We start from the raw sequence: 27,912 nt of genomic DNA, 5'->3' as shown, positions 1-27,912 counted from the left end.
ATATTTTTAATATTTATATTATAATATTATATTTTTATTTTTATAAAATAAATTATATAAATGTAAATACAAATATGAATATCATAACATAATTTTGTAATATATAATTATAAAAAAAAAACTAGAATCGAATTTTTCTATAAAGAATACATTCAGATTTATGATTTGGAAGTTTGAATCATCCAAACTAAATTTTAAATAAACTTCATTTACTACTCCAACTCGTTTTTTTAATATAATAATATTTTTATTATTTTTTTAATATAATATCAATAATTAAGCATTTTTTTTACTTTTAAATGAAAAAATTAAATACACTTTAACACATTTATACTTACACCCTCTTATATAAATAATAATATTAATATGAATCGAACTTTTAAATATCACGCAACTTTCAGAAAGTAAGGTCTGTGGCATTTCTGTGAAACAAAACCAAGCTCATGACTATCATTTGTTGTCTTTATTAATTCTCTTTTGTTGGCTTCGCATTCCAAAAATGTAAAACATTCCTTACCATCATCAATTACTAACTTCCCCGTTAATTTCTAAGTGCCTCCTCCTCCACCACGTTCACTTAAAAAAAAAAAAACCCTCCTCAATTTTATCAAATTAATTAAATAACTTGTTATATTTTTTATTTTTACTATAATCAAACCTCGACTTGAGAAATCTATTATTTTTACAAAAGATGTTATATTATAATAATGATATATATTTTATTTTTATAAATTAATAAAATTGTACATATTATAATATTTGAATTAAGAATATCAAACTTTAAATTTATCATTTAAATCGAAACATCATTTGATTCTTTCATAAATTATTAATAAATATATTTATTTACAAATTTTCATTATGGTGTGCTATGGTGTAATTAATTTAAATTTTTTATTCGTGACACTCTTATTATATAAATTTATTTTATTTTAAAAATAAAATTTTAGCATTTATTTGAGTAAAATAAAAAATAGATAATTGAAGGGTTTTTATTTAGTAATTTAGAATAGATTTAATACGCTCCTAATCTGTATTTAAAATTTAGTTAATTTATTTTTAATCTCTTAATTTTTTTTAAAAATTTCGTTAAATTAAATAATATATTATATTTTAAATAAAAAACTTGTCATGTGAGAAATACTACACGCATCTTAAAATTGGTCACATGAGCAATTTAAATAAAAAACATAATCCAATTTGGGGAAAATAATATGAGCGTTGAGGATTGAATTTCAATCATTAAATAAAAATAGCTCTAAATTTCTGAAATTTAATGAAAGGTACAGGGATGAGGATAATTAGACCATTAAAATGTTATATACTCTTAAAGACATGCCTACATCTTCGCCACCTACCGTAACTAAATCCTAAAAAAATCCTCCATAAAAGCTTACCTCAAAACCAACTCTTCCTTGTCCTTGAAGGTTAAGTGCTTTGATATTTATCTTCCAGGATCTATGTTCCATAGCTGCTATTACGATCTTTTAAAAAATCCTCTCTTATAATTTTTTTCTCATTTAATTAATTTTTTTTAAATGTCCATTGTTCATATTTTTCTTCCCGTTTCCCTCGTCATTTTCTTAGCCATTTTTTCTTCCGCTCATCACGACCATGAAAAATCAACTCCATCTCAAATGTACCATGCATGTCAGGCCACCCGCTTCCCGGAACTCTGTGAAACCTCCCTAACACAATTATCCCACCTCCCTCCCAACACAACCTCCCTTCAAATCATCCAATCCACCATTTCTATCTCTGACCACAACCTCAAAACTGGACAATCCATGGTAAAATCCATCCTTGACACCTCCAAGGGAAACCTTAACCGCACCAATATCGCCACCATCTGTTTGGATATCCTTTCTTACTCAAGCTACCGCATCAAATCAGCCCATTATGCGTTAACACATGGGAATATAAAAGATGCCCGTGCATGGATGAGCGCGGCTCTTGGCTACCAACAAAATTGTTGGGGGGCGCTCAAGTACGTAAATGACACCAAATTGGTTGTTGACACCATGTTGTTTTTGGATTCTCTAGTACATCATAGCAGCAACGCATTAAGCATGATGGTGGCCTATGATAATTACGGGGAGGACACCACCTTATGGACCCCGCCCAAAACAGAACGGGACGGGTTTTATGAGAAGGGGTCGGGTGGGAAGTTGGAGTTGAGATTTAATGGAGGTTTCCCGTCAAATTTGAAGGTGGATGTAACGGTGTGTAAAAACCATAGAAAGTGTTACAAGACGGTGCAAGAGGCCGTAGATGCTGCACCTAAAAACAAAAAGGGGAGGGATCAATATGTGATAAAAATAAGGAAAGGGGTGTACGAAGAAACGGTTAGGGTCCCGTTTGAGAAGAAAAATGTGGTGTTTTTGGGGGAAGGGATGGGCAAAACCATTATTACCGGCGCTTTAAATGTTCACCAGCCTGGAATGAATACTTATAATTCTGCTACAGTCGGTGAGTCCTCTCCTTTTACTTCACATTTTCTAGTTTCTATTTTTGAAAAATAAAATTATTAGTAAGAAAGAAAATAATATTAAATTTCTTAATTTATTACATTCAACCATAAATATAGGTTTTAACCAATTAAAATAAAGAAATTTTACCCACACCATCAGTCAACCACAAAAGTTATCTTAATTCTAAAAAAAATTACCACTTAAGTATTTAAATCTTTTTTTTAAAAATGGTATCTAAAATATCGTTACGTTAAAAAAAATAAATTATTAATAAAAAATATAGGTTGTTTAGTCCCCGTAAAAAAGAAATTCTCAACCAATCATCTTGTGTCAGATGGCATTTTAATAAAAAAATTAGCTTAATATTAACAAAAAATAATTTAAATTATTTTTCCTTTCTTTTTCTTTCATTTTTCAAAAACATAATATTTTCTTCATCTGCAAAACAACCTAGCCACCAGTCTTCCTTCTCGCCAGAATCTTCTCCCTTGTATCTTCATTTTATCCATTATAGGGTTCTTCTCTTCTATCTATGCCTGATAGTTTATTGTAATTGTGGCAATAGAATATTTGGTTTGGTAATTATGATTGCACTCATAGCTGAATCGCTATCTAATTTTCAAATATAACTCAAATTTCCTAATCTTCCACGAAAGATTTTCACAAACTTGATTAAAATGGGGTTGTCAAAATTTCGAAGAAAACTAAAAGAAAAAAAAAAGAAAATTGCAGTAGAGAATTTGGTCGCAAACCCCTAAAGTTAGAATAATGAAAATTTTAGATTTAATTAAGAAAACTCTAAAATGTGAAAAACTTTTAGATTTGATTAAAGAAAACCTGAACCATTATAAATTTTAGAGGAAAACCTGGAGTTGGAAATGTCTTAGAACAATCGAATCTAGTGATGTAGAGATTTTTTTTTAAATCATACTTTTTACTTTGAAACATTCATGAGCAACGCAGGTTAAAGGTTAATGATTTGTTTAGTTCGTTAACGTTTAGAATTTTGGTTGTAAAAGGTAAAGGTAGAAATACCAAAAAGGGTGATGAAAATACAAGAATTGGAAAAGAATATGATGAAGATAGATGAATGGGACAGAGTGAAAAAACATAATATTAAATAATATTTTAATTAATTTTCATTTAATATTGAATACAATAATTTTTATATAATTAGAAAAATGCCAAATGGCGCAATACGGTTGATCAAATGGGTTTTTTTAACCGAAAATAATGGTTAGACTAAAACTGATAACAAAAAAAAAAATTTAAATACTATTTCTGACAAAAAAATTAAATACCTAAATAAAGCAGTATAGTTTAGAGACCAATAAGCCAAAAATTCTTTTTTCATATGTTTTATAGGATAAAAGTACTTTTAAGTCTTAAACGGGTATTAATGCAAACATGTCTACATATACATGTTACGTCTATATCATTTTTAAAGTTTAGTATCATAAATATTTTATATAATTCTTAATCTATTCATATCTTCAAACCCATTATCTTCTTGAAACAATAATAATATGTATTAAATTAATACTCAATCGTTAAATTTAATATTTATAATTATTCATTTAATAAGTATTTTACATATATATTTATATATTTATACTATTATTTGAACTTTTAATTGAGTTAATGCCATAAGTCAACCAAACATCAATTTGATTGGAAAAACTACTAAAATATTATTTTGTAATTAATATAATTTCTATTATTTAAAGGTAATTTAGTTTTTTAATTAAAAAATAAAAAATAATATATATATTGATATTTGAATTTATAATAACCGAGTCAATAAAATTTTTATTTTGCCACTGAACCAAAACTTCATCTTGAAATATAGTTTTACTTTTTAATGCTATTATACATACTTTAATACATGCATCAACTATATATATTGATTATGTGATTGAATTAGTATCACAAGTTATCTTGACATTAACTCAAGATTGATGAATAAACAATTGTAGCGCAGTTAATATCCTTAATATAATATATTTATATGTTCACAATTTCATTTTTTTTCATTTTAATAGTATACATATTGCATGTGTTAGTTTCAAACATTACATATTAACTATTTATTATATGCTATTTTCAAATGCACACTTATATTCTTAATATGTGGGTTTCATACACATACGTGTGTGATAGAATTTGTAATATATATTATAATTATATATTCTAATAAATTTTATAAATACAAATATCTCATCTCACATTGCTAAGTGTGTATATATATAAATAGATGATATGTTGTTTTGTGCACTTTGGGTAAAAAGATTGAATAAATATTTAATGCACTATCGATGTATAGGTCTCATGTACCATCAATTAATAATAAAATAACACATTATCATTCATGTAGAAAGATTTGAAGGACTTGAAAATAAATACTATTAATTTTATTAAACATAATTAAATATTAATTATAATTATTTTATTTTATTTTTTTTGAGTTTTAGGTTTCAAGATTAATTTAAGATTTTAAGTTTTGGTTTTTGAATTTCAATTTATGGATTTGAAGTTTTGGTGTTTTGGTTTTCGAGTTTCGGATTGTATTTTATTTTTTATTTATGTTTAATGGTAATAATTAATATTTATTTAAAAAACTAAAGAAAAAATTGAGCACGGTCCTTTTGAAAAAAAAAAAGTTAACAGTAGCAGTAGTCAGTAATGTCTATACTGGACAAGTGTTAACTTTAGCAAAAATCTCATTCAACATAAATTGGTTTTACCTTGACCCTGAACTTTTCTGCAAAACCAGCCAACTACAAGGTTTAGGTTCCTTTTTCTAGACTGATTAATTTCTGTTTGGAATTAGTAAAGGTGTTTGTCGTGCATGTGCCATTAATTTCACTATCTAAATTGTGTTTAAAATTTCTCTTCTATCCTATGCACCGCCACATGAGAGTCAAAGTTTGCACTCTGTCTTCATAGATTTTATTTTATTTTGAAATGAAAATTGCTATGCATATGGTTTTGATGTGTTGCAGGAGTACTTGGGGATGGTTTTATGGCGAGCGGGCTGACAATCAGGAACACAGCAGGCTCCGATGCCCACCAAGCAGTGGCTTTCAGATCAGACAGCGACCATTCCGTCATTGAGAACTGTGAATTCCTAGGCAATCAAGATACTCTGTACGCTCAGTCACTCCGTCAATTCTATAAAAACTGCCGCATCCAAGGCAACGTCGACTTCATCTTCGGAAACTCCGCATCAGTGTTCCAGGACTGTGAAATATTTGTCGGTCCTCGACAGACAAATCCAGAAAGCAGTGAGAACAATGCCGTGACGGCCCATGGCAGAACTGATCCGGCTCAATCAACTGGCCTCGTCTTCCATAACTGCGTAATCAATGGAACTGAAGAGTACATGAGATACTACAAGGAGAATCCGGAAGTGCACAAGAATTACTTGGGAAGGCCATGGAAGGAATATTCAAGGACGATTTTTATAAACTGTAAATTGGAGAAGATTATCAGTCCAGATGGATGGATGCCATGGAGTGGCGACGTTGGGCTGAAAACAGTTTTCTATGGAGAGTTTAGGAATTCGGGACCAGGATCTGATGTGTCCAAGAGAGTTCCATGGAGTACCCAAATTCCATCGCAGAACGTACCTACGTATTCGGTTCAGAATTTCATCCAAGGAGATCAATGGATCCCCAAATCTCATTGATTTTTTTCCCCTTCTTTTTCATATTACCTGGATTCCTTAATTATAATGTACTTCAGCATTTATAATTTATATATATTTTTATTAATATTATATGTCTAAGGAAAAAATTGTAACCATTTAATATAGATTGAATATTAGTTCGATTGATATTAACATTATTATCAGGAGAATATGAGTTTAAATATGTTGAAACGCATTATCTTATTATTTATGCGTTGAGAGTGACTATGGGTAGTTCTAGTTATTGTGTTAAAAAAGAGTAAATATGATTAGAATTTATAATGAGATTGTTCAAAAAAATATTTTATCATTCACTAATTTAATCAAGACTTGAAAAAGTAATCAACTGATTCTTAGTGCGGTTAACATTAGCATTGTTTAAAGGGTAAACATTAATTATAATTATTGGACATGTTGGGTATACGGCTTTTGCATGATATAGCAGCATTCCACAATAGTGAAATTTATAGCCCAATAAAGGGCAAATGATATCATCTCATCACATCAACATTACGTGATAGATGAAAAGTAACATGACCACTAATCATTTGTTTTAGAGATAAATAATTTATTTACTATTTGTTAGTAATTGACTTTTCATTAAAGAAGATGTAATAATTACCAAAAGATAAAATATGATCATATTGAGAGAATAAATTTAACCTAAAAAGATTAAAGATATCCCATGAGAGTAACACACTTATGACAAGGTCATTGGAGAAGCACTAAGTGAATAGTTTTCGTCATAGTATATAATAAGGGAGAGTTCAGTTGTGGTATTTTATTGGAATTACTCCATAATCAAATAATGTTGTAATTAATAGGTGAAAAGTCGAAACTTAATTACAAATTATTTGAGCCTTAATTATATATGTCTAATTAGTCCATTCGCTAGCTCGAGATAACAAAAAACGAATTGAATGTACAACCAATAATATGGAATGAATGAAAACAATGGAGTAAGATAAATAGATCACATGTATTACTATCCACAATAAATGTGTTTTCTCGCTAAGTACAAAAGATGATTTAGGAATTAATTTAATTTCTTCAATTTATTATCTAATTAATTTTAATTAAATAATTAAAGTTTGACGTAAGAATTAAATTAATTAGTCATTATGGATTTGTTGAAAAATATAGTTAAATATATTTACTCTTAGATTGTAATACGGTAAAGTTGACATGACTTTAACGAAATTAGAATTGGGTTGAGAAGTTAATTTAATTGAGAAATTAATTTAGTTAAATAAATAATATTTTGGGAAATAAGAAATAATTATTGGATTGAATAAATTATAAGTGTTAGATAAATGTCTAGGTAACACATATAATAGTATTCAATACATGAAAGGCCAAAATAAGCCTGGTTAAAGCATGAGGGGTGGCAAACCGTAGTGTTCCCTAGGGATGTCATCGCCTTTTATGTGTTTTACTTAGAGTAGAACTTGTATTTTCTATAAAAATGTTATTGTTTAATTATATCTTATTCAAACAAAACACTTGTATTGTTTCTTTATAAATAGGAACTATGAACTAAACTATTTACTAAATTATTGAGTGTCGTTATTCTATTAAAAAATAGTGGGAATTTATATTATAGAATATATTCTATTTTTTGGGTAAAGTTCATAGTTTCCAGTTATAGAGAGAATTAACTTTCTCACTGATATACCACAATTTGTTGTGGCAAAATAGAGTCTTTTCGGTATTTAATGAGCTTTATTTTCAAGCTATTTTATATGCTTTTATTACGTTTTTGGTTTTTATCAGTTTAAATTTAATTTTCGCAAAATAAACGTTTTTACTCAATTTTTAGCCATATGATGACCTAATGGGCCAATATGGGCCTAGGGATGAACTAATGATCTACTCAAGTGTGCAAGACACTGATTTCGGGCTGAGAACGCGAAGGACGATGACGGCGTCGCGACGCTGGGCTGTGGTGCCGCAACATTGGACTTCAAAGCCAAATAATTCAGACTTAAAAGGTAGTGCTACGACACCGGGCGGTGAACATAAATAAATTAATCAAGGGTGTTTTAGTTTGCACAACCAATAATTATTTGTTTTGAAAACTGTAATTAACCTAATTAGGTTAAACATTTTTAGGCTATAAATAGGAGTGTTTAGCCTCACTTTAGGAGGCTTGGCCAAGTGAGCCACTTAGTTTAGGTTTAGGTTTTTATTTTCAGGATGTATCTTATTTCAATTTAGTCTTAAATAGATTTTGTTCTTTGTTCAACTTGGATTTAATTTTGATTCAAGTATTTAATTAAGTATTTTTTATTTATTTCTTTGTTATTTTCAATTGCAATCGGAATTATCTTCGCAACTATCAAAGGAAATTTAGCTTTCGCAGACAAATCGACATCGAAACATATTTATTCTCTTATTCCCTTTAAATATGAAATTAGGGATAATTGTATCTAGATCCATGATTGGCTAGTTTCCGTAGGAAGATCAACCAACGGATGTGTGAATAATCAATGGAAGAATTAGGGTCTGAGTCTGAGTTATTTAGTTTAAATTATGTGCGATTAAACCCTAAGATTGACGACCTTAGGAAATAATTTAGGATAAACGAGATCGAGAGATAAGTTTACTGAGTAAATCATAATTTACCGTGATCAAGAAAGTGAGGTCGAGAGTTAAGCATTTATTGGTCAATTAGTTAATTAGTTACAGGCCAAAAGGTAATAACTGGTTAATTAATAGCTAACTCGATAAAACCCTAGTTCTGAAATTAATTAGAAACATTGAAGTGAGTTAATCTTCTACATGCTTAATTGGATTAATTTCGATTGTTAAATTTATAGTAATTTATTTTAGTTCATTTATGTTGTTTCGATTAATTATTTTTATTTTGGTTTTTCGTAATATAATTTTAGATTATTATTGTTTAGCCCTATCAGTGTAGAAAACTAATTTTAGTTTAATTCAACCTCCCTTGGGTACTATCCTTGGAATACTTCCTTGAGTGTTCCGTTGTAGTACTTTAACATATTACAATTTGACCCGTATACCTGTAAACACGCTACTTAATTTTATTATACTTTTACTGTAGTATTTTTAGTCTATACATTCGCATGTTTAGCAACGGTCAAGTTGTTGGCACCATTGTCGAGGAGGTTTCAGCATTAAAATAAAATTTTATTTTATGCATTTTAATGGGATAAATAGGAAAAAATTAGTAATATATACACCACAACAAAACAGGCCTATCGCGACACTTTGTTTTTCACTTAAGATGACGCAAAAAAAGGTTGGCATAAGTCATCCTGATGTTTCTCCTGGCGGTTCTGAAAACGTTGTCTATAGTGCCGTTGGCATAGGTGCCATGACGCTTTTGAAAAAGCGTCGACATAATTCAACATAGGCCAACCTTTATTGAAGGCTTGAAAAAAACCTAGTCAAGCTCGACTTTTAGAAAATGTTGGGGTAGACCCGTCTAAGGAAATTTTAAAAAGGCTGGGATAGACCCGTCTAAGGTAACCTTTAAAAGGTTCGGATAGACCCAACTAAGGCAACCTTAAAAAGGTTGGGATAGACATGTCCAAGGTAATTTTTTTCTATTTTTAATTATTTCAATATTAATATATTTTCTTAAACATTTACAGTGAAAAATGATAGAAATTGTTCTTTAAATACAACTAAAAAAATATAAAATTAAAATTAAAATAAAGGTTGAATATTCACTACAAAAATCAATCCAATAATTAAAATACACTAACATTTAGCTGAAATGTGTACCACAAGCATTCAACCCAATATACAAAAGTAATCAAATAAAAAAGTAATCTACAAATGGCTATGGTGTTAGTGGAGATTGGGTTATTATTACACTCTCAAAACCTTAATATCTTCCTCCTCTTCTAAGGAGACACCACAAACTACAAAACTAAAGCTTCCCACAAGGTTGTTCATGTTGAACTTCAATTCTTTTTCACAATGGTCAACTTGATGATATCCACGAACTCAGGCTAATTGAGAAAAAGTAAAAACAAAAGTACAAGTTAAGAATAGCTGTGTACAATCTGAATAAAAGGCATCAAATGATAGAAGCAAAGAAAGACAATTACTATCCTTTAGAGAAACTCCATCAACCAAAAAGCCATCCACATATGGTTGTCCAGCCAATTCCTTGCAGTTTGCTCCATTTACAGATCCTACATTTAATTTGCAATGGATGCAAAATCAGATTTAATTCGGTTTAGCAAAAAAAAATGTTTAACCCAAGAATTGAAAGCTCATGGAGAACCAAGCAAAGGTTTTTAACTTTTTTAGAATGATACTCTTAAATAGCAAAATTCAACATGAATGGTGAAATACTATTTAGAAGATAGGATTGAGGGAAGCGGTTTTTTTTAAATTTTTTTATAGTTATAACACATTTACATGTTAACACAAGATATGCTATATTTCCTTAAAACTACTTGAATAAGATCAATAGTTTAAGCAATAAAGATAATTACCTCCATATATAATTCTAATTGATGCAACAATGTTAGCACCGACATTTTGATTGTATGTAAAATAAAAGAAGGTATGATTTCTCTATAGGAACAAATTAAGAAGTATGAAGAATAATGAATCCAAACAAACAAAACATAAAAAAATCAAATAAATCAACTACTAATACCATCGTTGAATCAACTTTAGTTTCAGTACATTAATAGCTACAACTACTTTCTCCAGCTCTAGCCTTGGCATATTTTTCAGTCATTGATCGTGCTTTTTGGTCAAAAGCTTGTCTATTATATTTGTATTCCCTACTCTGTAGATTCATTAACATATCAAAAGTAAAGGGAAAACATAGAAATGAAAAAAAAATCAATTTATCTTGAGAGAACCACTTCACACATTAGGACATCATCAGGATTTGGTTCACTGAGCAATAGCTTTATACTTGTAAGCACTGTTGAAATGTTCAATGATAGTTTCCATGTCCCCTGTTTAGATGAGGACCATACTCTTCATGTCATATGTAACGACCTTATAGTCAGGGGTGTCGAAAAGTGCATTCTCGGGACTCCGTTCCCATAAATCAGACTTGTAAATATTTTTAATAAATATTTATGAAGTTAATTATGTAGTTAATTAGATTTCAATTAAGTGAATACGCGTGATTTAAGAGTTATTAAATTACAATGACTAAATCGCATATAGGGTAGAAGTTAACTTATTATTGTTATATATATTTAAGTTATATAATAAATATATTAGTTAATGTATTAAAACAAAACAAAATTTATTCATTCTTTATTTCTATACATGCAAAACAAAAGTTAGAAAAGAGAAAGAAAAGACGAGGGGTTAACGTGCGGCTATAGGGACCTTAAGGTTCCAACTTCAATCGGTTAGTCAATTTAGTCCATTTTCTTGTAATTTTTATGTTTTTGGAATCTCGGTAGTTAGGGCTAGTCAACTCGTGTCATAATTTTTAGTATTGCTTAAAATTTTGGATGTTAATATTTTTGAATATTTCAAAAACTAGGGATTAAATTGATATATTTCAATGTATAAAGTGAAAGAGGACTAAATAGTGAAGTTAATTCTTGATTTTTGAGTGTAGGGACTAAATTGTGAAAAATTTGAAATTTAGGGGTTTAATTGAAAATAGTAAGCTAAATTTAGCTTAAAGTAAAATTAGTATAAAAATATAGGATTAAATGTGAAGAATAAAAATTAGTCTCGGTTTAGGGGATAAATTGGAATTTAAGCAAATATTGAGTACACATGGCTGTGTGTCCCTACTTCAAAAGTTACACAGGCGTGTGTCTCAGCCGTGTGACCCCTATAGTTGAATTTTTCTAAATTTTTCATAAAATTTTCAAATTTTCTTGATTTAGTCCCAAATCAGTTTTAAAGTGATTCTAAGGCCTCGAGGGCTTGAATAAGGGACGATATGCATGCTTAATGATGGATTATGTTGTGATGATTGAAATGTTTTGAAATGAATGATTCAAGTGATTTTTATTTGGTAATGCTTCGAAACCCTATTCTGGCGACAGATACAGATTAGGGGTGTTACATCATATATCATATACTTTAAAGAAACAAAACTTCCATTTTACATGAAAATGGCATGTAAATTTTTTAAATAAACTTTGAAATTGTGAAAATCTCAAATTTGAGATCTGAAAAAAGAAAACCAATGGTATAAAAAAATAAAAAGGCATGAAAAATGAAAAAGAAAGAAAAAAAAAGAGTTACTAGATTTTGAAGCAAGAAGACTCGCGCAAAAAAGAAGAAGATATGCTTGGTCACTTGAGGAATTACCATCGTCTGCACCATTTAAATTGTAACCATTTTATAGATTAAACATTTTTGGTTAATCTGGCAATGATGTAATCCAAAACACAAAGGAAAAAATAACTAAATTGCATTTACTCTTTTCTCATTATCTTACCCCAGTCTCTCTTCTTCAGTCTGAAAACATTCAAACCATTGAAACATTACAACTTGTGTTGATTTGAGTTGTATCAATGAAGTTAATTTTCAAGATATGAGCCAACTAGGCGAGTGCCAATGCTGGAAAAGAATTAAAGTTTATAATTTGCAAATACCTGAGAAGTTATTGGGAAAAGAAAAAGGACAACAATAACAAGTTGAGCAAAGAAACACATAACTGAGATTTCTCACTAAAAGGGTAATTGAATTTAAGCTTCATCCAATTATCAAACGAGTTTCCTTTAACATCAAACAAAAGCTAAATAAGTCTAGTCATTGTTAAGAAGCTTGACCAACTAAATAAAATGAGTGAAAAAGAGAGATTACAACTCAAATCATAGATCAAGAAACGAATCAATAAGACTTAAATCGAAGAAAAGCTAAAATATCGGATTAGTCGTCAGCTTCATTTTTACAACTATATTTGTCGAGTTAAGTTTGTAACTTGATTAAATTAATTAATCGTGGTTTTGAATGTTTAATATTTAATTGTTTATATATGAATTGAGTTTATTGGTTTGAAGGAAAATGATTAAGACCATAGTTGAAAGACATTATGGCACTATACCAGAGAAGAAATAAGACCATAGTTGAAATACACTATGACACCATACCAGAAACAAGTAAGACCATGACTGAAAGATGTTATGGCATCATGATTCTATCGAGTAAGACCATGACTGAAAGACGTTATGGAATCATGATTCTATCGAGTAAGACCATAGCTGAAAGACGCTATGGCATCACGAATCAAAGAAATAAGACCATGGTTGAAAGACACTATGGCAACACAACAAAAAATATATAAGACCATGGTTGAAAGACATTATGGCATCAAGACGAGAATAAATAAGACCATGGTTGAAAGACACTATGCCACACTTCGATCATTTGCTATTCAGGTAACACGTTTCAAGTGAGGTATGTATCGTGAGTATGAGTACGAGTACGAGTTGAATGTTTGACTAGTACAGTATGATAATGAATGTTAATGCCTTGGTGTAATTATATATTATTATGTCTATAAATACATTAAATCATGATATTGTGGTGTGCTAGAGAATTAAATGGTTATATGAGTATTTGCCTAATATTTGATGTTATTTCATTTGATTCAATGGGTATGATAAGGAAGGGTTCGGTAAGTATTCAAATGACTTATGTCCTAAATCTATGAAAGGAATGAAAAGGTAATGTTCAATGTAAGTATGATTATGTTCATGAAATTCATGATTTTAAATGATGTTGCTCATGTATATGACTTATCTTATGTTATTTCAAGTGATTTATGAGTTGATGCACTAACATGTATTGTGGATAATGCTTAGGCTTGTGTCAAGCTTATGATTAGATTATATCACACTTAATCTTAATGATTTACATTGAAATGGTAAGCGTTCAAATGGAAATATGCTTATGTTAATGAAAGGTGGTATGAAAAGATTAAATTTCTTATGAAATGGTTTATCTTGTACTTGATTCTAAAAGGGTAATGTATAAATGTACTAATTTGTGTATGGTGATGATGTTTAGGCTTGTTTCAAGCTTGTGGTTATGGTTGATGTTTATGCTTATGTTTTGTGTTATGCAAATGAAAAGGGTGAGAAAAGGTAATGAAATGGTAAGTTCACAATTGAGATGTAATTTGATGACGTAATTAAGCTTATGCTAAGTAAATGAAATTGTTCACCATTTTAAGAAAAAATTGATGATTATGTAATACAACTTATAAGATCCTATTATGTTAGGAATGATAAATATATGTGATGTTGTTGGACTTACTCATTTGTGAGTTAATGGTTATATAGTTTTTGATAAATCTTGTGACATTGTATAACTTTATATTTACCTTATAAAGTTCATTATTGACATGGAATATTACGTTAAAAGTTTATACGAGCTTACTAAGCATTCATTGCTTAAGTAGTTATTTTCCTTTACTTTTCAGATTTTTGGAAGCTCGATCGGTTTAGAATCTTGTCGGAGGTCTATCACACTATCCAGCGATTATACCGGTGGTTTTTGATGTTTTGGCCAAGGTTATAATGGCATGTATAGGAGGACTTATGTTTAATGTTCGGTTGAATGTTTAGATCCTGATTTTGGTATGTATATATATTGGTTGTTTGGTACCATTTTGGTAATGGTTGAAATGTGTCATTTAAGTGTTGATTTGCATAAGAGCAATGGTTCAAATGGTAAGTTATATTGATATGGTATAAGTTAAGTATTGTATGTTTTGAAATAGTAGAAATATGACCAAATATGCATATGTGTAGTTAAGTTGAATGCTTACTTTTGAGGTGCCTTATATGACATATTGGTTAAATAGAATTTGGAAATTTGAATTGGTTATGTTATGTATGTTTTGGTATGTTTATGATGCCTTGGTCATATGTGCAAAACGTGTTTAGTTCAAGCTTGAAAGAGGTGATGGAAATGGCTTGATTTTGGCCAATTTCATGTTACATGGCCTGAGACACTAGCGTGTGTCTCAGCCGTGTGTCTCAGCCGTGTGACCTTTGCAGTTTTGAATTTTCTAACTTTTTCCTCAATGTTCCAAATGTTTTCGATTTAGTCCCGAATCATTTCTAAAATGTTTCTAAGGGCTCGATGGCTCGAATCAGGGATGATATGCATGTAATAAATGATTTATGATATGTTTATGTTTAGATTTGAAATGTATGTTCTAAAGTTACATTTTAATAATAATGCTCTATAACCCTATTCCAGCGGTGGATACGGGTTAGGGGTGTCATAGTATGGGACATCCTATTTTTAAAAATCAATTTCCAAGCAACTTAGCCTAAGGTAACTTCACCCAATCCATTGTTACCTGTTCTAGGTATATCGAAAAAATTTTAAGCTCATCCTCGAACATCATAAACAAAAACTATACTTTTTATAGACAAAGCAGTATTTCAATAGTTATTTTGCCATGGAAAAATATCCTATATACCAAAATGAACATACAAAATGCATAATATATAACAAGTATGAATATGCACACAAATGAGAAAAAAATTATGCAATGCATGATAGAAAAACAAAAATTAACTTCCTTTGATTGAAACGTTGGCACTTCATTCAATTCTTTCTCGTGGACTTACGAGTATTGACTTTTTATCACATCTTCCTTTTTTGTAGGTCAATCTCCTCATCTTATTTGTTGGTCTTCGTTAGTTCATTGATCAGTTGATCGATTGCTTGATCCTGTGCAGTCATGGAGATGGGTGAAGATGTCGGTTCAGGAGTTTTAACTTTTTCAGTGGCAGTAGCTGGTGCAGTAGTAGGGGCATTTGTTTCTTATTTTCCTTCTTTTACTTCCTTCTCTTGTTTGACAGAGGCTGACCTTTCTAATTCCTCCTCAACAGCTTTTCTTTTATCTACAGCAACTCTTTCAATCATGGTGTCAGTTCTGGTAGCGGGTGGAATTAGCTCTTTTTCATACTCTTTAGACGAAAGCAAAGTAGCTGGGAAAGTAGCAAATTCTGGCATGGGTCTTAAAAATTTTTTAGAAGGATCTTCTTAATGCCAAATCCCTATATTTCATGCACGACCAGTACCAAGCTTGGCTTTCATTACTTTGTTCCAACTCTTCCATCATCTGGTATTGTTTCACCTCAAACAAAGACAACCTCTATTCTAACTATTTTAGAGAAGTCCAGATTTTCTGGTCATGAGAGGTGAGAGATGCTGCTATGGGAATACGTGTGGTAGGGGAAGCTTGACTGTGTTGGGATGTTGTGGCAAGCTCAGCTCCTTGTAGCTTGGCAAAAATTTCTTGCGTTATCCCACCCTTATTGGGGGTAACATCCTCAATATCAACTAAAGGCACATTTTCTGTTTAACATAGGGCAGAAATAAGGGAAGAAAAATTCAAACTCTCAATATTCTTATTAGAACACCTATAGACCTCTTTGAAGATAATCTTCCTAACATTTATTTGTCTTCCTTGAAGAATATAATGCAAGAACAACATTATTTCTTTCAAAACAATCGTGTTATGTGTAGAAAACATAAGACGACTCCTTAAAACGTGGTACCACACCTTTACAATTTGATTTAGTGCAACTCTTTCAATCGTGTAACATTCCTGGCTTGAAATAATCTACTACATTCCTTCAATGCATAAATCATCTAATAATTTTGCCAACCCCTTCGCTGTAATATTCTTGGCAAATTCAGAATGCTCATCTCTAACCTTTTCGATGCCGAACTGGGCATTAATATGGTCTTTATCAAATGGCACAGATTTGCCCAGCACATAAATGATGGGAGAATCTGGGGAATTTACATGAGCATAAAACTCTATTACCACTTTACCCACAACACCCTCTGGGTATAGATAAAATTTTCTCCAGTTCTGCTTTTCTACAATCGAGGATACCGATTCACCGTACCCCAAGTGGGGTTTATCTGTAACAGCTTGTTTTCAGTGATATCGAAACAGTGATTTTGAGACCACAAATCTAATGAGTAATTTTTTATTTTATTATTATTTTAATATCTATGAGATATTAGTAAGGTCGTATTAAAATTTCATTAAGAAATTTTGATGTTTGCATGATTGATTATGTGAAAAGGACTAGATTGTAAAAAGTGTAAATGTAGAGTTTCATTAGTTAAAAGGGCCAAATGGCTATGAAACCTTAAACTAAAGGACTTGGATCGTAAATAGAATGATTGAGGTGATAGTGGATGTTTATGGACATGGTTTTAATGAAATTATTAAAGTTTTTAATGGTTAATTTGGTAATTAGGTAAATAAACTGAAAACAAAATGAATTAAAAGATGGTATCATCTTTAGTGTTCTTCTCCATCGAATTTGAAGGGAAGAATAGCTATTGTTAGGCCTTTTAGGTTTGGCTAGCTTTGGTGTGTGCATGTAAGTGATTTCGAGCCCCGTTTTTAATGAATTTTATGTTTTTGTGGTTGTTTAGCTTAATCTAGCTAGTCCGGGGATCAATTTGTAAAACTATTAAAGGTTGAGGTTTATGCCATGAATGTTTTTGAGTGGTTTTTTATATTAAATGATAGATTATGAACCTTTCTTGAGAAGTAAACCAGTTCTGTAAAGTGATTTTTGACGAAATTTATATTTAGGGATTCGTTTGTAAAAATTGTAAAAGTTTATATTAAATTTATGAATTTATGATTTATTTGGGTTGGTTTAAGTCCTTAAAGAATTTGGTTAGCCTATAAGAGCGAATAAAATGCTTAGATTTCAATTTATGAACTTAAGGACTAAATTGTGAAATGTTAAAATATTAGGGGCAGAATGGTAATTTTGCAGAAATATGAAATGTGGACTAACTTGAATACTAAAAGTATTAAATGGATTGAAATTGTCTAATTAGATCAAGATAAATCACGTACAGACCTACATCGAGGCAAAATAAAAGTTTCGGATTAGCTCAATTTAACTTCTACGCCCTAGTTGTCGAGGTAAGTTCGTATGAACGGTTGTTATATTCATTTTATTTAAATGTATGTTAATATGTTAATTATAATGTAGCTTGATCGATGTATGAATAAATCAATGCAATGACGTTTATTGAGTCCTGTTTGAACCTTAGAAATTCGTGTTTTGGGTACAAATGACATGTCATTAGGGATTTCATGTTTCGGGTGTTGGTCTTGAATGTCCTATCGATGGCTGAGGTTCTGCATTTGTTGTGATACTCCATATCTCGTGTGAACAGCATCATGTAGGTTACATTTCGACCTACAGCTCGTGTGAGCAGGGCTATTTCACAGCTTGTGTGAGCAAAGATGTAAAGGAAAGGTTACAATTATGTAAAGGCACACTTCGTGTGAGCTTTTCCAAGTATCCGATAAAATTCTAGATGGTTCAACGGGTATGAAAAGGAAATGAAATGGTAAGTGTTCAAATACAATGTATCATGAATCCATGAAAATGGATAGTGATCTAAATGATGTGAATACATGAGTAAATTACTTCTTATGGATGAATTCATTTGAACCATGTACAAATGCACTAACTTGTGGATTTGATGATGTTGTATAGGAATTATGCGAAGCTTATGGTTTTAGTTGGTGTTATAATTATGCAATTTACATTATAACCATGTACAAATGCACTAACTTGTAGATTTGATGATGTTGTATAGGCATTGTGCGAAGCTTATGGTTTTAGTTGGTGTTATAATTATGCAATTTACATTATGCAAATGAAATGGTAAGTTATGTTTTGGTTTATACGAGCTTACTAAGCATTAATTGCTTACGTAGTTTCTTTCCTATGTTTTATAGATTATCGGAAGCTCGATTAGTTTGGAAGCTTGTTAGAGATCTATCACACTATCCAACATAAATATCGGTAGTTTTTGAATGTTTTGGCCTAGGTTATAATGACATGTATAGGTTGAAATGTAATGGTATTTTTTTCAATGACTAGTTGCTGAATTGGTATGTATGAGTTGTGTAAGTTAACCTTGTTGGTATCATTTGATGCCTTGTTAGATTGTGTCATTGTGGTTATCTTATGTTGCATGTTTTGAATTGCTCACATGGTATGTTTTGAAATGGTATGGTAATGGTCAAGTTGTGGCATGTTTGGTAGGTTTGAAACTAGGATTTGATGATTGAAATATGGTAAAATTTGCACATTTAGGTAAGGGTTATTAAATGCATTTGAGGTGCCTTTGAATGACATATTGGTTAGTTGATTTAGGGTATTGGAATGACATATTGGAAACACGAAAATTTACACATTTTTACATACTTTTTTTAACTTAAAATCATACAATTTCGATAAAATTCTTGTCGAAAAAATAATTAATTTTTACAAAATAATTAATTTTTACAAAATAATTAATGTGCACTTAAAATATGAACACGTTGAATTTTAGTTAATTTTATAATTAATTTTTATAAATTTGGGTTATTTTTGACAGATTTGCACAAAGGGTGAAAAATGGCTCGGCAAACACTGCTAGAAGCACAAAACTGAGAAGCAATTTGAAGTATCGAGGCGAACTAAATTTTAGCCTAAGACGGTGCAAAAATATATGTATTAATTAATAATATAATTAATTTTAGTTTATATCCAATTTAATTTGGGTTAATAAATTATTATTAATTAATTATGAAAAAGTGGTCCAGTTGAACTGAATTGAGTGAACCGAACCGACCAAGAAATGGACAGCCCAAAAACCGTCCCAAGAGCTGACCCAAATCAGCTTATTAGCTGATTATTTAAGCTTGCAAAGAGGCCCTTGAAGACTTGTTCAAGTTGCATTCAAACCCCTCCACAATTGGTGGCTTTATAATTTGCCCCAAGCCTAAATTAGCAAAGTGGAAACTATCAACCTTGCCACATGTGTGGCCGGCCAAGGGAGGGCTTTTTGGCTAATAATTTTAGCTATTTTTAGCAGCCCTCTTCAGCTATAAAAATTCCCTTATGCTGGTCATTTTAAAAACACACCTCAAGCATTCACATCTTTCCTCTCTTCTCTCCACTTTCTCTCTTCTTTCCATTCCGAAATTCCCTTGCTCTTTTGCCGATTTCTCCTCTTGGGAAAGGGGCATTCATCAGCTATTTAGAGCATGAATTAAGTGTTCAGAGCAGCCTTGGTCGACGAGGACAACGGAGAAGGAAGAATGGAGCAACTAGTCAAGCCACGAAAAAACATCGGATTTGATTCTTGTTCCCTATCTCTTTAATTTTTGTTGTTGTTATGCTGAACATATCTATGAATATTTATGTTTTTGGAATGGTTAATTTAATCAATTTAGCTTGAATTTAATTCGTGTTAGGTTGATTGCATTTTGTTTGTTAAAATTATTAAAATTGTGTTTATGTTGTTATAGGCCTCGGTAAGATGCTTGATTAAGTAAAATCATGACTAAGTTATTCTTGCATTACAATTGTTAGGTAACTAATGAATTAATTATTTAAACGGATTGAAATTGTAATTAATGGACACTGTACTTAATCAGTGCATGTTTAGTCATTTAAGGTAGCTGAGGGTTAGATTAGCAACGGTATCTGACGATACATTTGCCTTGCATAACTTGCAAGATTATTGTGATTAAACTATTTCAAGGTAAGGATACTTTGTTACCTCATATAGTCTTTTATGTGCTTATTAAATCGAGTTAATTGTTTGAATTGACATAGGGATATGTAGAAGAGATTATTTTGATTTAATAAGTATGTATGTGCAATAAAATATTTGCCTATTAAGATTTGTTTAATTGGTTGAATTGACATAGGGATATAGTCAAGAGATAAATGGATTTTGGTAAGTGAGTATGTTTATAAGTTAGCAAATTATCGAGTTGTCGTGAACTTATTCATAACAATATAAACAAGAGCTTAATAATTCTAAGTTAAGAAATGTAATTAATCTAACACAATTATGTCATCTTGATTAAAATCGTATTTTGAAATCGTGCATTTGAGATTTATTTATTTAGTTTACTTAGTTTAAAATCTTAGTTTTTAATCACCCTCTTCAAACAAAATATTTTTCTTCACCAAAGTGTTTTAAATAGCATTCATAAATAATTCTTTTTACAGTCCCTGTGGGTACGATAACTCGACATTTACTTGTCACTTTATTACTTGTTGCGATTGTGTACACTTGCACATTTCCGTCATTCTAAGTTTTTGGTGCCGTTGCCGGGGACTGTGTTTTAAAAAGTCATTATTTGTGAAGTTGTTAGTTTTGCATTTTGGTTTATTTTTCTATACAAATTTTAACTTAGTTAATTTTTCTGTGATTATTTCAGGTGTTTATGAGTATTGACCGATTCGTCGATTTACTCCCTGTAGACCCTGAGATTGAATGAACTTTTTGACAGCGAAGAAGACAAGCAAGTCAAAGAAGGACTGAAGAGATGAACTTCGAAAATCTGAATCAAGGAGACGGAGCAAACCTTGCTCAAAATCCTATCCTTATTGCTGAGGATAGGGATAGAGCTTTGAGACAGTATGCCATGCCAGTATTTCATGATCTTAATCCAAGTATTAGGAGACTTGAAATTGAGGCACAACAGTTCAAGTTGAAACTAGTCATGATTCAGATGCTTCAGACAGTGGGCCAATTCAGTAGAATGCCTACCGAAGATCCTCACCTACACTTAAGACTGTTTATTGAGGTGAGCGATTCTTTCAAGTTAGCTGGAGTACCCAAAGATGCATTATGATTGAAGCTGTTCTCATATTCACTAAGGGACAGAGCTCGAGCTTGGTTGAACTCATTACCACCAAACTCAATTTCAACATGGCAAGAGTTAGCAGAAAAATTCTTTATGAAGTATTTCCCGCCTAGCAAGAATGCTAAGTTGAGTAATGAGATCACTGCTTTCCAACAAATGGATGATGAGTCATTGTATGAGGTATGGGAAAGGTACAAAGAATTATTATGGAAGTGCCCTCATCACGGAATCGCACATTGCATACAATTTGAGACATTTTATAATGGTCTCAATACTCACACGAGGATGGTAGTGGACGCTTCTGCTAATGGTGCTCTCCTTTCTAAGTCTTATAATGAGGCTTATGAAATCATTGAGAGGATTGCCAACAATAATTATCAATGGCCAACCAATCGAGTAGTATCAAGAAGATGAGTCGCTGGAATACATGAAGTAGACGCTCTTACTTCGCTCGCATCTCAAGTATCATCAATATCCTCAATGTTAAAAAATCTTACTACTAATGGGTGTTAATAGTTTTGTAGCACAACCACTGAATCAATTTGAAAATGTAGCCTGTGTTTATTATGGGGAAGGACATTTGTTTGAAGAATGTCCATCGAACCAAAAATCTGTGTATTACATGGGTAACCAGAACAAAAATCGAGGAAGACAAAGGCTGCAATCCAATTTCTATAACCCATCATGGCAAAACCACCTGGATTTTTCCTAGAGTAACCAAGAGCCAGGAACCAGTAACAATTATGTCCAACCTAGATCGACACAACCACCTAGTTTTTCCCAACAAGCTCAGAAACTAACCCAAGCTGAACCATCCAATAGCCTAGAGAATCTATTGAAGGCATACATGGCGAAAAATAATGCCTCTCTAAGGAATTTGGAGAATCAAGTAGGCCAGCTTGCAACTGAACTCAGAAACCGACCACAAGGTGCTTTACCTAGTGATATAGAGAATTCAAGGAATCCAGGGAAGGAGCATTGTAAAGCAGTACCACCCCTTACCCGAGACCGTTGTCGGAGTCGAGTACGAGGCGTTATCTGACTTAACTTACTAGCTCAGAGCATAAAAATTTGCTTTTAAAATTAATTCACTCACGTTAATTCAATATATCCCTAAAAAGAACCCTTGAGACCCTAAAACATGCAACGAAAATGGTTCGGGTCCAAACCGGGAACATTAAAATTTTTTTGAATACTTAAACAAATCAAAATAATTTATTTCACTATTCATAATAAAACTGTCCACCTACATGACAGTAACTAATTTAATTATAACCTGAGTTACAAAACACAAAATTTAGATCTGTGAATTTTCTCTGAAACTACACTCATATATCTTCTTACCATAAAATTTCCAGAATTTTTGGTTTAGCCAAATAGTACAATTTATTCTTTACAATCTCCCCTGTTTTAGTGCTCGACAGTTCTGACCCCTCTTCATTAAATATCAATTATCTCATTGTACAGGCTTCATATGGTGCTTCCACTTATTTCTATTGAAAATATACTCACTAAGGAATCTATACATATAAATTATGACTCATAATTGTTTCTTTACAATTTTTAATTATTTTCTGAAGTTAGAACAGAGGACTTCAAAAACCATTCTGACCCTGTCTCACTAAAATTCAAATATCTCATAATATATAATTCCTTTGCCTACACCATTCCTTTCATGTAAAAATAGACTCGATAAGATTTAATTCTATATCTCATTTACTCTCTAATTTAATTTCTACTATCCTTGGTGATTTTTGAAAATCACGTCAATGTTGCTGTCCAAAAACTATTCCATTGCAAATTTTTACTCTTTTATAATTTCTTTGTATTAACTATCATTTGGGCATACATAACATCAAAACATGTTCTTAAATAGCCATTTCAATAGCTATTCATCAGCCATATCATAAGGACACACACAAAATGACTAAGTCCCTATACATGCCATAACTTAAAACGTTTCGATCACAAAATACCGAGATGGTCTGTTGATAGTGTGAAACGATCTCTAACGTCCTTATGATCCCTGAATTGGCTTGGCGATACTATAAAAAAGAAGGAAAATAAATGAAGTAAGCGTAAAGCTTAGTAAGTTTACAAGAAAATAAATAACAACATTTATCATAAATAATTATAGTCATAAATCATCATAAAGTATCATGGCCATTGCTTATTCTTTACTTACTCTCTTACTTGTTTACTTACTTGCTTACTTAAATAACTCATGATTATAACTTCTTCTCCCTTGCTGAAATTTCTTTCTCAACTGATAACTGAAATATTCTTAACCCTTATAACTCACCTGAATCTATTTATTATGCTTTTACCTGAATTTTGATGTAATATAGTCTATTTACTAGCCCGTTGAACCACTTGGAATACTAAGGATACTTGGGTCTCCTGTCTGATAATAACATGCCAAAGCCATGTACCAGACATGGTCTTACATGGGATGTTTCCTGTACTGCCAATTCCATATCCCAGATATGGTATTACATGGGAGTTCTCATATCGGTGCCCATGTCATGTCCCAGACATGGTCTTACGGGGGACCTCTCATCTCGGTGCCAATGCCATGTCCCAGACATGGTCTTACATGGGACCTCTCATAACCTCAATAATGCCAATGCCATGTCCCAGACATGTAAGGACATGGTCTTACATGGGATCTCATCCTCTTAATGTCATGACATTTGTATCCGATACATTCTTAATATTTCAACGGGACTTTTAAACACTGATTCTCTATCATCTCATACTTGAGTCAACATTAAATAATTTCATGAAATAAGTACATAATTACTGGAAAATAAAAATATTAATAATAATTATTAAAATATTGCATTTATTTACCGTAAACTGACCTCGGTACAAAATACGATTAAATCTAGCAATTTAGTCCTCAACCTTTTTTTTTCCTCGATCTAACTCCAGATTTTGTTCTTCTTGATCTATAATAGAAAATTTAGCTTATTTAATACTCACATTCATCAATACAGTCCTTGACTCGTACTTTGAAAAAATTATGATTTTGCCCCTAAACTTTTACATATTTACACTTTTTCCCCAAAGCTCGGAAATTAAACTTCATCCCTTATTCTTATGTTTTATGACATGCTGAACATCTTTCCCTTCTATGGCAACATCAAATTCTCACTCTAACATTTACTTATGAACATTAGATATTGTTACCAATTATGTTGTTTTACTCATTTTCACTTAAAATCGCCTAGCAAAAGTTGTTTAACATAATTTCAAGCTTCATATTCTACCATAAAACATCAAAATAAACACATTTCAACTATGGGTATTTTTCCAAATATGAACCCTAACATGAATTAATGGTAGAATAAGCTAAATCGAGCTACGAGGACTCCAAAAACGTAAAAAAATTAAAAACGAGGCTTGGATGAACTTACTATGAGCTTGAGAAATTGAAGAAGCCCTAGCTATGGTTTCCTTGAATTTTTGCCCTTATGGAGAAAATGAGCACATTTTGCCATCTTTTTCCCTTTTAATTCTTTTTATTACCAAATGACTAAAATGCCCTTCATTAAAACTTTAGTTATTTTTATCTATGTGTGCCCATTTTTTGTCCATGAAAATCTAATGGTCTAATTACTATTTAAGGACCTCTACTTCAATTATGCACTTCAATTAAATCCTTTATCATCTAAAAATCATATTTATCCACTTTTGCAATTAAACCCTAATATGCAATTAAGACATGAAATGACTGAAATTTCTTATCGGTATTCTAACACATGCATCCAATCAATCGGTAAATCATAAAAATTAATCACAATAAACTTTTCTATATTGATTCGTGGTTTTGCAACCACTGTTTCGTTTAGGCCATATTTTGGGATGTTACATTTCTCCCCCTTTTAGGGATTTTCGTCCCCGAAAATCTTACCTGTGAAGAGATTTGGGTATTGTTTTCGCATAGCCTCTTCGGACTCCCATGTAGCCCCGTCTACCCCATGCCTATTCCATAATACTTTCACAAGTGCAATACTTTTGTTCCTTAGTTGCTTGACCTCTCGAGCTAGAATCTTTACCGATTCTTCACCGTAAGTCATGTCTAGCTAAATCTCAACCTCTGTTTGAGAAATCACTTGTGACGGATCTGAACGATAACGGCGTAACATAGACACATGGAACACATCATGAATCTTCTCTAACTCATTCAGCAAAGCTAACTGATATGCTAAGGGCCCAACTCTTTCAATCAGCTCGTACGGTCCAATAAAACGTGGACTTAGTTTGCCTTTCTTGCCAAATCTGAGAACTTTCTTCCATGGGGATACTTTCAAAAATACCCTGTTATCAACCTAAAACTCAATCTCTTTTCTTTTCAAATCTGCATAGGATTTATGTCTATCTGAAGCTGCTTTCAAGCAATCTTTAATGACTTTTACTTTCTCTTCTATTTCTTTGACTAGATCAACCCCGTAAATCTTATTTTCTTTAAGCTCTGTCCAATACAAAGACGTACGACACTTACGTCCATACAAAGCTTCATAAGGTGCCATCTTCAAACTCGACTGATAACTATTATTATAGGCAAACTCTACCAACGACAAATATTTCTCCCAACTACCTTGAAATTCTAAAACACAACATTTGAGCATATCCTCAAGTACCTGAATAACTCTCTCTGATTGACCATTGGCCCGAGGATGAAAAGTTGTACTAAAACTCAACTTTGTGCCCAAAGCTTCCTGCAATTTCTTCCAAAACTGCGAAGTAAATCTCGAATCTCTATCTAAAATAATCGATGACGGTATTCCATATGGTCTGACTATCTCTAAAATATACAACTCGGCCAACTTGTCAAGTGAATAATCCATACGAACTGGGATAAAATGAGCCAACTTTGTTAGCCTATCAATCACAACCCATACTGTATCTTTCTTTTTCAGTGTCAACGGTAACCCTGTCACAAAATCCATGGTAACTCGGTGCCATTTCCACTAGGAACTAGCACAGGCTGTAATAAACTTGAAGGTACCTCATGTTCGGCCTTTACCTGCTGACAAATCAAGCATCTAGAAACAAATTCTGAAATATCTCTTTTCATTCTTGTCCACCAGTACATTTTCTTCAAATCATTATACATCTTTGTACTACCTGGGTAAATAGACAATGAACTGCTATGTGCTTCCTGTAAAATCTTTCGAATAAGCTCATCATTCTTCGGTACACATATCTGATTTTTAAACATCAAACAATCATCAGAACCGATCTGAAAATCAGACTCAACACCTGGCTCGCACTGAGCTCTTTTAGCTTGCAACTCACTGTCATCTTTCTGAGCTTTATAGATTTTTTCAAGAAATATCGGTTTAGCTTTCAACTCAGCTAATATAGAACCATCATCTGATAAAGCCAAACTAGTATTCAAAGCTCTCAATGTAAATAAAGACTTTCTACTCAAGGCATCAACAACAACGTTTGCCTTACGCGGGTGATAGTCGATCACTAGCTTATAATCTTTAATCAACTCTAGCCATCTTCTTTGCCTCAAGTTCAAATCTTTCTGGGTCATCGAGTATTTCAAACTTTATGGTCAGTGAATATTCGGCACTTCTCACTGTACAAGTGATGTCTCCAGATCTTCAATGCAAATACAATGGTAGCTAGCTCTAAATCATGCGTCGGGTAGTTTTTCTCATGTGGCTTTAAATGTCTGGAAGCATATGCTATTACTTTACCTTCCTGTATAAGTACACAACCCAATCCATTCAAGGATGCATCACTGGAAATCACAAATTCTTTACCCGGTTCTGGCTGTACTAAAACAGGAGCTTCAGTCAACAATGTCTTTAACTTGTCAAAACTCTGCTAACACTTCTCAGTCCATTCAAACTTGACATCTTTCTGCAATAACCTTGTCAATGGGGTAGCTATAATGGAAAATCCCTTTACAAATCATCTATAATAACCAGTTAATCCAGGAAAACTTCTAACCTCTAACACATTTTTGGGTGGTTTCCACTCAACAATTGCTGAAATTTTACTCGGAGCAACTTTAATATCGTCACCTGAGACAATGTGTCTAAGGAATCTGACTTCTCGAAGCCAGAATTCACTTTTGCTAAACTTGG

The 27,912-nt window shown here is 31.7% G+C and overlaps 1 protein-coding gene and 1 non-coding gene across 2 annotated transcripts; one reads left to right on the top strand and one right to left on the bottom strand.

Annotated features, from left to right (window-relative positions):
- Positions 1–1,338: 1,338 nt before the first annotated feature.
- Positions 1,339–6,312, top strand: LOC107913595 (probable pectinesterase/pectinesterase inhibitor 51). The gene is made up of 2 exons (XM_016842232.2): positions 1,339–2,469; positions 5,474–6,312. Exons 1-2 carry the CDS (start codon positions 1,539–1,541, stop codon positions 6,157–6,159), a joined length of 1,617 nt encoding a protein of 538 aa, XP_016697721.2. The 5' UTR covers positions 1,339–1,538; the 3' UTR covers positions 6,160–6,312.
- Positions 6,313–21,925: 15,613 nt separating this feature from the next.
- On the bottom strand, positions 21,926–22,032 carry LOC121223886 (small nucleolar RNA R71). The gene has a single exon (XR_005921352.1). It is a non-coding gene; the product is annotated as a small nucleolar RNA R71 (small nucleolar RNA).
- Between the last annotated feature and the right edge of the window lie 5,880 nt (positions 22,033–27,912).

The sequence above is a fragment of the Gossypium hirsutum genome, chromosome D11, assembly GCF_007990345.1.
Source record: "Gossypium hirsutum isolate 1008001.06 chromosome D11, Gossypium_hirsutum_v2.1, whole genome shotgun sequence".
Lineage (NCBI taxonomy): Eukaryota > Viridiplantae > Streptophyta > Magnoliopsida > Malvales > Malvaceae > Gossypium > Gossypium hirsutum.
The sequence above is the reverse complement of the archived record's forward strand: the minus strand, read 5'-3'. Positions and strand labels throughout refer to the sequence as shown.

What these genes read in the sequence shown, in the direction of transcription:
- LOC107913595 (XM_016842232.2), top strand. Translation starts at nt 1,539, where the DNA reads ATGTCCATTGTTCATATTTTTCTTCCCGTTTCCCTCGTCATTTTCTTA. An exon ending in TTATAATTCTGCTACAGTCG is followed by an intron (nt 2,470 to 5,473) that starts GTGAGTCCTCTC and finishes GATGTGTTGCAG; the next exon opens with GAGTACTTGGGGATGGTTTT.